Here is a 13584-nt window from a genome sequence, read left to right as displayed (position 1 = left end):
GGTCCAAAGCAGTACAGGTTAAGGGCAGGTGGGTTCTAATCTGGAGAACCGGGTTTGATTCCCCACCCCTCCACCTGAGTGGCAGAGGCTTATCTGGTGAACCAGACGTGTTTCCGCACTCTGGCCCCTTCCGCACAGGCAAAATAATGCGTTTTCAAACCACTTTCACAACTGTTTGAAAGTGGATTTTGCCATTCCGCACTGCTTCAAAGAGCACTGAAAGCAGTTTGAAAGTGCATTATTCTGCATGTGTGGAATGAGCCTCTGACATTCCTGCTGGGTGACCCTGGGCGAGTCACAGTTCTCTCCGAACTCTCTCAGCCCCACCTGAGAAAGGGGAAGGGGAGAGGAAGGTGAGTGTGTGGTGCAGTGGTTCAGAGCCGGTGGATTCTAATCTGGAGAACCGGGTTTGATTCCCCACCCCTTCCACCTGAGTGGCAGAGGCTTATCTGGTGAGCCAGGCGTGTTTCCGCACTCTGACATTCCTGCTGGATGGCCCTGGGCTAGTCACAGTTCTCTCAGAACTCTCCCAGCCCCACCTGCCTCACAAAATGCGGCAGAGTTGGACACCCCTGCTACACCACACTGGTCCAGCCACGGGTTCCTGCCCCAGGTCTTCCCTTTGCCCCAGGTTCCAGTCCCAAGAGTGCCCCGCCCTTCTTCTCACCTTCTCGCTGTCGTTCTCCGTAAACTTGTTGAGCAGGCGGGTCCTCTGCTGTCCCCGCAGGTTCCTCAGGAGCGAAGCCAGGATGGAGCAGACGTGCTCTGGAGATGGATAGACAAGAGGGAGGGACAGAGAGAGGGCTTATTTTCTTCACAGTGTTTCCATCCCTGCTGGACTGCCTCACACTCAAGGGGGGGGGGGATGCTCACAACCCTGATTCCTGCTGGCCCCACAGTCTGAGTGACCTCGAAGTTGCCAAGGGAGGGGCAGCATCTAGGACCGGAGAGGAGCTCACAGGAGAAAAAGCAGCACTCGAACTCGATTCCGCTCCGGAAGGCACGGGTCCTGCAATCCGGCCTGGCTGGGCTCACGTGGAAACACAGAGCTGGAAGGGACCCCCAAGTGTCATCTAACCGGAGTGTTTATTTCCTGCATTTAAACCCCTCCTTTCTCCCCAATGGGAACCCACATTCGCTGACAAACTTCTTTCCTCCATTTCATCCTCACGACAACCCTGCGAGGTAGGTTAGGATGAGAGCGTGCGACTGTCCCCAGGTCCCCCAGCAAACTGTCACGGCACGGCAGGGATTCAGAACTTGGCTGCCCCAGATCCTGGAGAGATCTTGGGACCACTAACCCAGGCTGGCTCTCACAACGCTGAGCAGATCATAGCGGCCCTGTAAGATCACTGGCCGAACTCAGCATAAGCCGGCTCTTGGTGCTTCGTGGTTCAGTGCTGGAGCCCCCGCCCCAGATGCAAGATGTGCCAGTTACCGGATCATGGCCACAAAACTGGGAGAGGCCAACAGCTGCCAATCAAAGCAGGCAACCCGGGCTGGGGGGGTGGCTGATTCCCTCAATGCATACATCTAAACCAGGGGTCTGCAACCTGCGGCTCTCCAGATGTTCATGGACTACAAACCCCACCAGTCAATTGGCCATGCCGGCAGGGGCTGATGGGAATTGTAGTCCACGAACATCTGGAGCCGCAGGTTGCGGACCCCTGATCTAAAGGGTTCCCCCATGAACCGAGAGGGACAATATGGCCCAGTGGTAGGAGAACTGGGCTATGATTTAGGAGACCCACACCTGAAGCCCCACTCCGCCATGGAAGCTTGCGAGATGACCTTGGGCCAGTCACGAACGCTCGGCCTGACCAACCTCACAGGGTGGTTGTTGCGAGGGTAACAATGGAGGACACGGGAACAGCACAGATGGGACCTTTGGCATGCCCTGAATTTTGGCCGGGATGCGGGCCGGATCAGAGGCCCGGCTTTTCTAGGCCCTGCGCCCTTGGCCAGGGCATCTGGGGCAGCTTCCTCTCCCCAACGCAGACACGGCCGCAATCTGTATTTCAGGCACGCCTTCGCTTCCGGGGGCTTCACAGCAAATGCGACCCCAGTTTCTTCCACTGCCTATGTCAGTGATGGTGAACCTTTTCGAGACCGAGTGCCCAAATTGCAACCCAAAACCCACTTATTTATCGCAAAGTGCCAACACTTTGCAATACATTTAACCTGATTACTGAGGTTTTAGTTTAGAAAAAACGGTTGGCTCCGAGGTGCGCGTTACTCAGGAGTAAGCTTGGTGGTAGTCGGTGGCTTTGCTTTGAAGCAACTGCAACTCTTCCAATGGGTGAATCACGAATTCAGGGAGGGAGTTTACTCAGAAGCAAGCCCCGCTGCCAGCAACCGAGTTTACTCCTAGGCAAAGCTGATCGCGCTTTTAGTTCTTTGTATGAAAATCAGTGGGGTTTAACAGCGCTTAACAGGGTTACCTACACTGCTTCCCCAAAACTAGGTCTTGATGCTAATAATTGAGCCCAGCGGCCCAGGCCAGCCTAGATGTGTGTGGGGGCAACTCTGTTTGCACGTGCCCACAGAGAGGGCTCTGAGTGCCACCTCTGGCACCTGTGCCATAGGTTCGCCACCACTGGCCTATGTGATATTCCTGGTATTTATGGCTGATGAGTGTGTGTGTGTGTGTGTGTGTGTGTGTGTAAAATGTGCCCCTGTTGCCTCCAAGGAGGAGAGGAGAAGCCAGGATTCGCTTCATTTCAGAGAGGCAAACGCAGAATCCAGAGGAGAGGGATTCCTGCCCACACAGGTGCCAAAAGACAAATGAGCCTCCACGTCCTCCTCGGCTCCGCCTCAGCCTGGGCCCCTGAAACACAGAGATCAATTCCACCCAGCACAAGCGACGTTTACCCTGCTTGCAATGGGGGAGAGGGGGGCTTCCATCAACGGATGGGCCCTGTTTTTCTTAAGGCTCTGCGAGAGCACCTGGACCGCTCCCAAGGGATGGACAAGCCCCGGTCCTGTCACGGGCCTCAGGCGCCGCCGCCGCACCTGGCCGCAGAGCGCAAACAAAGGGCAAGCGGCTCGGAGCGGAGGTTTCATTAGCCGCTAATAAATGTGGCTCCCTCCGCAACAGATTTCAGCTTGGAGAGGTGTCGATTTGTCACACCCCAAGGAGACGGGGAGAAGTGCCGGGCGGGAGAGGAGAGGAGATAACAGGTTTATCAGGTGCCCCCTCCCCGAGCCGGCTGTTCCATCATTCTGACGACGACGGGCCAGATGAGCGTTGAGGGATGGCGGAGGAGGCGGCGCGCCCAGCCCGCCCCGACACGGCAGTCGGAGGGAGGGAGGTGGCAGCCACGGAGGAGGCGCGCACTACATCAAATCCGTGGCCTCTGCTTTAGCAAGAGGAGTGTGAAAAACTCTGAGCCCCGGCAGGACTGTTTGCAAATAACGGCGGTCCCGGGGGTGTTCTCTCTGCCGGCTGGAGAGACAGAGATGGATGGCGGCGCGGGCAGGCTCAAGTTTCACCGCTGGAAAAATGGGAGACAAACAACAACAACAACAACAGGGAGCCTGTGCCGGTCGCCGCAAAGCCTGCCTTCTGAAATATATTCACCAATGGCCCAAAACACACATCAGCAAAACACTCAAGTGGGACTCCGTGGCCACAGCCCCCCCCCCCCCCAAGGTCCCCTCCCAGCCAAACACCACTTCCACTTCCACTTCTGGTCGTGGCAGCAGGGAGAGGAACGGAGAAGCCTCTGCAAAGTCCTCCAGACATTTCCTTAGCAAAAGCCAAAGCAGGAGAAACGCCCTTTTGGTGCCAGATCGTTGAGTCTCTGGGGGCCGACGACACCCCCTCGTGAGCCAAACGCTCTGCGAGCCAAACACACCTGCCCCAGTTGCCGGATCCAGCTGCTGATTGGGCGAGGGGTGCATCGCAGGAGCCTGGGAGCTCATCACGCAGAGGTGCAATGTTTCCAGGAATGCTGATGCCACAGAGAAAAACATCACCCCAAGAGCAAAAAAAATGAGTTTTTGGAAAGACCTGCAATACGTGGATACTTGTAGCACAATCTAGATTTGGCAGCCGGGGTGGGGTGGGGGCTTCATCATGGCCGGGGCTTCGGGTGGTGCACAGAGGACGGAAATTAAAAAAACCCCTCTTGCCACCCAAATCGCCCCACTGGGGAAACAGGTTGTGGCCAACTCTGATGAGCACAGTTTAACATATATTGTGCGCCCAGACCTATTTGCCTCCGAATGGTATCAATTTCTTAAATCAAAAATCTACTCTCTAGGTTTAATAATTGAAGATCTCTGTATGCTGTCACCCAGAGAGATTCTGCAAACCTTAAAAAGCATACTTCTAGAACAGGAATACCGTATCTTGTTGGGGCAAGCAAATAAATCATGCTCACCCCTTTCTTTTGGAATAGTACCAGAACAGGGGCACATAGCCAAATATCTTGAACTATTAACTGAACCCCAACAGCGATGGATTATTACAAGGGCCAGATGCAATGCTTTTCCATCGGCCATTACAAAGGGTTGCTACCTATCTATCCCTCTCCAGGATCGGGTCTGTCCACACTGTAAAAACCAAGTGGAGACTCTTGCTCACATTATACTTGACTGTCTGAGATATGTGGGTATTAGGAATTTCTCTCCTGGGCTGGTCTTAGACAAACCTGAAGGAGACTCTGACAACTCTGTTGTGGAGCTTTTGTTAAATAATACAGAGGCCTCTTGGGAAAAGTAGCAAAATTTATTTTACAAGTGACAGAACTTTCTAAGTAACGTCCAATGCTAGATACAGTTTATCTGTCTGTGTTTTGAATGTACTTTTGATTTGTACTTCAGAAATGTCTGTAACGCTCTGGAGCCTATTTTAATATGCCTAATAAAGGTTGTTGTATTGTATTGTAGGTTGTGGCCACCTAGGCTGGAAGCCTAGTTGAAGCTGACTGGAGTCGACTCTACCCCCTGGAACAACCCCCCCCCCGGCCCCTCCCTCCTGCCCCAATGTGCTACCGGCCACCTGCACAGCGTTTGGGCCCTGGGCACTTCTGGGTCTGGGCACCACGGGGCTGTGCCTACCCAGAGGCGTACCAGCTCTCCCCACCGCAATAAGTGCCCCTCATGCCAGGGGGCAAACATGTCGGCGTGAGCTCCGCTGCTCCCTCGGCCCATTCGGCCCCCTCCCCATCCGGACTCGGCTGCTAATTTCTTATCCATCCTAAACTTATTCTCCTGCTTTGACAACATAAAACGCATCACTTATTAACTTAATCGGCATATCGAATTGTACTAATTGACGTATTTACAGCATTCGAAGATATGAAACGCCTTTAGTGTTCTACAAACAAAACTGTCAGTGTGCACAGAACTGCAAACTGCCGCGCTGTAGCACAGAGATCTCAGCGTCGGCTATCTGAGAAGCAGGGGAAATGACAGCAAATAAATATTGCAGTAAAGGGGGGGGGGGAAGTGTGTCGTTTAGACAGCCCCAATCGCAGCGTAGCTGGGTATCAAGTGAAAGTTCACAACGCCAAAGACACAACCCTGTTATGATTGACTGTCATCGGCATGTGTTAATCACAGGTGATGCTTTGAACATTTAGAGCAGGGGTGTCCAACTCTGGCGCTTCGGATGTTCATGGACTACAATTCCCACCAGCCCCTGCTGGCATGGCCATGCCAGCAGGGGCTGATGGGAATTGTAGTCCATGAACATCCGAAGCGCCAGAGTTGGACATCCCCGATTCAGACAATAAAATAAGCACCTGGGTGAAAACGTGTCTACAGAATTTTCTGTAAAATGTTTCATGCTGTATGTTTGGCAAGAGAAAATCTTAGCAAAAGCATTTCCCTGAGTCAAAAAACAGGGATGGGGGTTGGGGGGAGGAATCCATCTTCAGTGCTTTCCCCAAAAATGCCCCAATTTTCCCATCAGAAAAACCATCCTCAGTTTAAAAATAACAACCGGCCCTGCCCACGTTTCCCCGTCTCCCCCCATCACTTCGCACCTCCTGCAGCCGGCTGCCTTTGATCGCTCCCTGGTTGGGCTCTGTCAGTCTGAGCTTTCCACTGGCTGCCGGCGGGCCTCGGGCGGCACCGCAGGCTCGGCAAAGGAGCAGAGGCAGTTTTGCCGAGAAAAGTCCCCACGCAGCCGCATCAAGGCGCGCAACAGACACCTCCCCCACTTCAAAAGCCCCTGCCCAAAGGAGAGCTAAACTCCAGCCCGGTTGCATCTGACAGACCGACACGCTCCTCTAGGTCGAGGGTTGAGAGAAACCCAGTTGGAAGCAGCTAGAAGGGGAGGCCCCGAGAACGGCAGAGCAAAGCTCCGTGCGCGTGTAACCTCTCTCTGTGGGTTCTGTGGGGCAGAACTTGGAATGAGTTTGCAACAACAATTTTTAAAAACAAATGGTTTACTTTCTTAACACATAACATCAACATTTAACATCACACTTCAAGGTCCTGCTCAGGTTGCATTTTCAAGTCCTTCTAGTTACAGTCTACTGATACTGCCAATTCTTCTTTGCAAGTGGGTTGGCTCCTGAAGGTCATCAAGGGCTTGGTGAACAGGATTCAACATGATGAAGGTTTCCAGGAGAACTCTCACCCATGACAACCACAAAAAACCCTTAACAAGGTGTTAAGGGCTTATACAACCAAGGTCCGAGTCTGGTAGCCTCGTCTCCTCCAACTACATGAGGTCTGCTGCAGCCTCTTGCTGCTTTGAGTCTCCACCCCTTACTGGGTCAACCCATTCTGAGCATGGGGGTTACCCGCGGGCATCGGAAGCACAAATTCTGGGGAGGAGCCGTGGCTCCATGTCAGGGTATTTTCTTGGCATGCAAAAACATGCTAGGTTCGACCCCTCTCATTGCTGGTTAGAAAGAATCAGGCCGCAGGTGACGAAGAAAGCCTTTCTTCTCCTAAGACCCTGCAGAGCCAATATAGTAGGCAATACTGGCTTCCTTCGACAGACCAAGGGCATAAGGCAGCCGGGGAGGGGACGTGGCTCAGTGGCAGAGTCTCTGGCTGGCATGCAAAAGGTCCCATGTTCAACCCCCAGCGCCTCCAGTTAAAAGGATCAGGTCACGGCTGCTGCAAAAGACCTTCTTCCTCCTAAAATCTTGGAGGGCTGAGGCCAATTGGCATGCGATGGACCCCCTGGTCCGATTTCTCATGCCTGCCAAGGTGCCCACGTCCTCCGGCCCGGATCCAGCGTTCAGCGCAGACCAGTTTTTATCAGCACCCCCGCACCCCCCTCCCGGCGTCGCCAGGCAAACGGGCAGAGAAGCCTTGAGACGCAGCCAGTGTTTAAAACACCCTAATTAGATTGATCTCGACTCCGGCAGAGGCGGCCCCGAATACAGATTAATCCACGCCGGAGCTGGAGCTCTGGCGGCTGAGCCAGCGGGGGTCCCCTCGAATCCCACCATCCACCCCCCACCCCCACCCCCGTGTTTGTTGTGATTTTCTCCCCCCCCCACCACTTCACATTGCATTACAAGGATCTGCCTAGTGGGGGGGGGGAAGGGGGGTGGGTGGAGGGGAAGCTCTAGGAGACGAGGCTGGCAGCTCGAAGAAAAACAAACCTGTCCCTCCAAGAAAAACAAACCTGTCCCTCCAAAGGCAGACAAGCAGATCGCTGAGAACGGGCACAGCCCAAGGGAGGGAGGGAGGCCTTTGGGCAAAAGGCACGGAAGGAAATGCCAGCGAAGACCTTGGCACCAGCCTCCTTGATCTTCAGCAGGGCCCTGTGCCCTCCGTGCCAATCCATGACCCCCACCTCCCCATTTGTTATTTGTCAAGAACTCTATAATTCCCGAAGCCTAAAGAGAGCCCCAAATATTCCGAGAGACCCGTCTCATCCAGCACACTCTCTTTTTGAACTGTGACCATTCGGCAGACGAGACAGGTCTATCAAAACTAGGACAAAGAGGCTCAGAGACAGCTTCTACTCTAGAGCTGTGGCTATGCTGAACTCCACGGCTTCGTGGTGATGTGTTTGGGGCTGTGTAGGGATGGGTGGAGGAAGGGGAAAGGGAGGATGGGGTATGAGTCTGGAATTGTGTGCATCGAGGAATGCTGCTGTGAATTTCGTTGTGCGTGCACAAGGACAATAAAATGCTTATGCTTATATTGTCAGAGAGGAATGAGATCTTTGCTTCACTCCAGAGTCCGGAGGGTCCTCTTTGCCTACCGGAATTTGGGGCGGGGGGTGCCTCCTGGGGACAGACAGTCCCATGCAAGGGGTCTCTGGAGGCAGTGAGTGGCTCAGGGCAGCTGTTTCTCCCAAGCCCCGGGTCTCCCAATGAGCTGGCCATGCCCGCCTGTCGTCCCACAGATGTTTGTACTCACAATGGTGGGATCACCGCACAGAAACTGCGGCACACCAAAACAGGTTGGTGGCAGCACAGAGCCTTACACACACACACACAGACACACAAACACACACACCAGAACCCTCATAATTCGCAACCAATCACTACACACACACACACACACACACACACACACACACACAAGGAAACAACAGAACCCTCATAATTTGCAACCAATCACTCCAGTTCCAAGGCATTTGCATTTGGACAAAAGTTAATTATTTTTGAGACATGAAAAAGGCGACAGAGAAACAACAAAGAGACAACAAAGGCCGGCCGGGGCTCATTCCTTCCCTATTACATCAGACACCCGCCAGCACCTTTCAAAACCTCTCCAGATATACGCGGGGTGTGTGTGTGTGTGTGTGTTTTCAGCCTCAGTCCCATTAATAAAAGATGGTCTGGGAAAGGGAGGGGCCCGAGGACGATACTATACTGCCAGTTCTCGTGAGCTGCTCTAAGCAAGCTCCTACTGTGTAATTTCTGCATTTCTGATCTTTTCAATGCTTATGCTTCATTTCAGCCGTTCTCAGATTTCTGCAATCCCAGACCCCTCGCACTGATTAATGGATGCCCTGTGGACTGTACTGTAATCTGCCTTGACTCTCAGTGAGAAAGGTGGACTACAAATAACTTAAAAAAAATAAAAACCTACCCTCATCCATCAAAAAGTCATGTGTTAGTTGATGGATCCATTAGTCCCGCGGGTATGTGTTGAGCGCCGTCAAGTTGCTTCCAACTTATGATGACCCTACAAAGGAATGTCCTCTAAAATGTCCTACCGGTAACAGACTTGTTTAGGTCTGGATTCCGTGCCCCACGAAGAGAGACTTAGGGAGCTGGGGATGTTCAGTCTGGAGAAAAGGAGGTGAAGGGGTGACACAATAGCCATGTTTCAATATTTGAAGGGATGTCATCTTGAAGAGGGAGCAAGTGTGTTTTCTGCCGCTCCAGAGACTAGGACCAGGAGTAATGGGTTCAAAGTAAGGGAATAAGAGATTGGCAGATCTCCTTTGGGACAGGAGATCCACAATAGCAGGCAAGAGTTAAGGAGGCCTCTCAGTAAGAACCTGTGGAGCGAGCAATCTATCCAAGGGTGCCTAGAAGGGGCAGTCACCTAAGGGCTCAGAAATGGCCCCTTCAATGGCACCAGTGGAGAGTGAAAGGGGGGGGGGGGCTCACAGGGCCCCAGGAAAGGGATTTGGGCGTCTTAGTTGATAGTTCCATGGGAATGTCAACTCAATGCCTGGCAGCTGTGAAAAAGGCAAACTCTATGCTGGGGATCATTAGGAAAGGAGTTGATAATAAAACTGCAAGGATTGTCATGCCCTTATATAAAGCTGTGGTGCGACCGCACTTGGAGTACTGTGTTCAGTTCTGGTCGCCACATCTCCAAAAGGATATCGAAGAGATAGAAAAAGTGCAGAGAAGGGAAACGAGGATGATTGAAGGATTGGAGCACCTTCCTTATGAGGAGAGGCTGCAGCGTTTGGGACTCTTTAGTTTAGAGAGGAGACGTCTGAGGGGGGATATGATTGAAGTCTATAAAATTATGCCTGGGGTAGAAAATGTTGACACAGAGAAATATTTCTCTCTTTCTCACAATACTAGAACCAGGGGGCATTCGTTGAAAATGCTGGGGGGAAGAATTAGGACTAATAAAAGGAAACACTTCTTCACGCAACGTGTGATTGGTGTTTGGAATATGCTGCCACAGGAGGTGGTGATGGCCACTCACCTGGATAGCTTTAAAAGGGGCTTGGACAGATTTATGGAGGAGAAGTCGATCTATGGCTACCCATCTTGATCCTCCTTGATCTGAGACTGCAAATGCCTTAGCAGTCCAGGTGCTCGGGGGCAGCAGCAGCAGAAGGCCATTGCTTTCACCTCCTGCAGGTGAGCTCCCAAAGGCACCTGGTGGGCCACTGCAAGTAGCAGAGAGCTGGACTAGATGGACTTTGGTCTGATCCAGCTGGCTTGTTCTTATGTTCTTAGATTTGAAAATTGCAAAGGACATCATGTCGGGACAGGGGGAAAGGGGGCTGCTCTGCAGACACGGCCAAGGGTCCGGCGTGTCCCAGCTCTCGAGGCAAAAGAAGAGAAGCACCCAGTCCCAGTGCACAGGAAGCACCCGCACAGAGCCGCCCCAACCCCTAGCCATGCAGGTCGACGATCGCACGAGCACGTGAAGCTGCCCCAGGCTTGACCAGACTCTCAGACCATCGAGGTCAGTATTTCGTGCTCCGGCTGGTAGCACCTCTCCAGGGTCTCAGGTGTGAGGTCTTTCCCGTCACCTGCGGCCTGGTCCTTGGATGGAGACGCGGGGCATTCAACCTGAGACCTTCTGCACAACAAACAGGGGCTTTGCCACAGAGCCGCGGCCCACCCGACAGCCAAAAAGGTAAGGGTTGCTGAAGGAAACACCAAGGGAAGGGAAAGCTCTGCAAGGGCTATTTGACCTATTCAGAGCAACACTCCTCCCTGCCCCCCCCATGCCCCCCCCCCGCAGACACATAAAGCTGTCCTACACTGAGCGCAGGTGGACTCTTATCTGGTGAACTGGATTTGTTCGCCTGCTCCTCTACGTGAAGCCTGCCGGGTGACCTTGGGCCAGTCACAGTTCTCTCTGAACTCTCTCAGCCCCACCGACTTCACCAGGTGTCTGCTGCGGGCGGAGGAAGGGGAAGGAGTTTGTCAGCTCCCTTGAGCCTCCTTAGAGGAGAGAAAGGTGGGCAATGGTGGGATCCAAAAATTTTAGTAACAGGTTCCCACGGTGGTGGGATTCAAACTGTGGCATGGCGCCAATGGGGCTGGGCGGGGCACGACGGGGGTGTGGCCGGGCATTCCGTGGCAGGGCGTTCCTGGGCGGGGCTGTGGCAAGGATGCAGCCGCTGTGCCGGTCCTTGGGCGGGAAACGAATGCACGCAGGCGCACCTCCTGCTAGACTGCTTCAAGTTCTGCGCGCTACTGCTGAGAGGAGGGGCGCAACTAAGGCAAAAATCACGGGGCAAAACCACCCATTAGTAACCCCCTCTCGGCACACACAAACAATTAGTAACCTACTCTTGGGAACCTGTGAGAACCTGCTGGATCCCACCTCTGAAGGTGGGGGTATCAATCCAAACTCCTCTTCTTCCACTACTGACTCAGGCCTTCAGGGTCCCTCAAAGTCAGCACGGTCTACTCAGAGTGGCCTTGGCTCTGAGGCACAGAAAGGTCTTTCCCATCACCTCCCACCTAATCTTTACAACTGGAGGTGCCTGGGATTGAACTTGGATCCGTCTGCATGCTGAGAAGATGCTCCTTCAATGAGCCACCATCCCTTCCCAACATGCAACACTGCGGCCACGAGCCACAAGAGGGGCAGGGCAGCCGAGCTCCTCTTCCCAATCGACAGCAGCATCCAGGGCATTCCCCCGCCCCCCTCTCCTCTTGCCTGGGCCCACCAATCCCAACCAGGTCACATTCGGCCTCCCGCTCGAGTGTTTCCGATTCCTTTCCCTTTTTATTGCTCAACCCCAAGTATTTAGGCAATTAAAAATTAATTTCCTTCAAGCTACTTGACACCTTGATTCATTAAGCTTGCGACGCTGCCAGCAAGAGGCACAAAACGCCGGCCGGGGAGAGTCGCACGTTCCAGGTGAAGCGTCAGCTGAGCTGGTCACGGGGAGAGTTAAATAGGAAGGAGCCTGGATTCTGGACATCATCTCTCAGAGGGACACAAGGGGAGTCCGGCTGCAGGGACTCACTTAAGCCACCAGTGACCAGGCGATAAAACCCTCCCAATCTCTGATGTGCAGCAAGAGATGAACAGAGAGAAAAAGAGCCCTCCCCCTCCCCCAGGAAAACCAACGGGACCTGAACGTGCAAGAGGTCACATAGAAGAAGAAGAAGAAGGAGAAGGAGAAGGAGAAGGAGAAGGAGAAGGAGAAGAAGGAGAAGGAGGAGGAGGAGAAGAAGAAGAAGAAGAAGAAGAGGAGGAGGAGTTTGGATTTATATCCCCCCTTTCTCTCCTGTAGGAGACTCAAAGGGGCTGACAATCTCCTTTCCCTTCCCCCCTCACAGCAAACACCCTGTGAGGTAGGTGGGGCTGAGAGAGCTCCCAGAAGCTCTAACTAGCCCAAGGTCACCCAGCTGGTGTGTGTGGGAGCGTACAGGCTAATCTGAATTCCCCAGATAAGCCTCCACAGCTCAGGCGGCAGAGCTGGGAATCAAACCCGGTTCTTCCAGATTAGATACACGAGCTCTTAACCTCCTACGCCACTGCTGCTCCTTGTATGGGCTGGCACATACAACCGACAGCAGGCGTATTATGGGGGGGGGGGCATTGGTGGTTCCATACAGAATTCACACTGCACCCTACGAATGGTCCAAGGATCGTGCCATCCAAGGTGCCCACGATGTCATCCCCAACTGTAGCAGCCACCGTGAATGGCCCGGCTGACCCCAACTCTGCCGTCCCTACCTCATCAAAAGTACAGACTGCCGCGGTGGTTAAGAAGGCCCAGCAAAGACTGTCCTATCTGAGACTTCTAAGGAAACAGCAACTGAATGGAAAACTCCTGGTGTTCTTTTACCGCTGTGCTATACAGAGTGTCTTAACCTGCTGCATCTGTGTATGGTTCTCCAGTTGCACAGTGGCAGATAGGAAGGCGCTCCAAAGGGTGATCACTACTGCACAGAGGATTATCGGCTGCCCTCTCCCCTCCTTGGAAGAACTCTATCATTCCCAAAGCCTAAAGAAAGCCCAAAATATTCTGAGAGACCCGTCTCATCCGGCACACTCTCTTTTTGAACTGTTACCATCCGGCAGATGATACAGGTCTATCAAAACTAGGACAAAGAGGCTTAGAGACAGCTTCTACTCTAGAGCTGTGGCGATGCTGAACTCCGCGGCTTCGTGTTGATGTGTTTGGGGCTGTGCAGGGATGGGTGGAGGAAGGGGAAAGTGAGGGTGGGGTATGAGTCTGGAATTGTGTGCATCGAGGAATGCTGCTGTAAATTTCGTTGTGCGTGCACAACGACAATAAATGCTTATGCTTATGCTCAGCCCAGCCTCTTCGATGCCTGAAAGGGGAACAAGGAAGGAAGCACGAAGGGGTGAGGGGAAGGCAGAGAGGAAAATGAAGAACAACAGGGAAGAATAGAGTGAGAAGCACACGCAGGTAGACGCCTGGGCAACTGAGCTAAACTGCATTGTCGAAGGTTTTCACGGTCAGGA

General features: G+C 53.2%; 1 protein-coding gene across 1 annotated transcript in view; it reads right to left on the bottom strand.

Moving 5' to 3' along the window:
- CTNNBL1 (catenin beta like 1) overlaps positions 1–13584 on the bottom strand; it is an 89195-nt gene that overhangs the window by 26983 nt on the left and 48628 nt on the right. Inside the window, exon 11 of the mRNA XM_048497957.1 lies at positions 668–765. Coding sequence (XP_048353914.1) covers positions 668–765 — 98 coding nt within the window. The remainder of the gene's footprint in view (positions 1–667; positions 766–13584) is intronic.

Source organism: Sphaerodactylus townsendi, linkage group LG05 (genome assembly GCF_021028975.2).
Source record: "Sphaerodactylus townsendi isolate TG3544 linkage group LG05, MPM_Stown_v2.3, whole genome shotgun sequence".
NCBI classification, from domain to species: domain Eukaryota; kingdom Metazoa; phylum Chordata; class Lepidosauria; order Squamata; family Sphaerodactylidae; genus Sphaerodactylus; species Sphaerodactylus townsendi.
The sequence above is the reverse complement of the archived record's forward strand: the minus strand, read 5'-3'. Positions and strand labels throughout refer to the sequence as shown.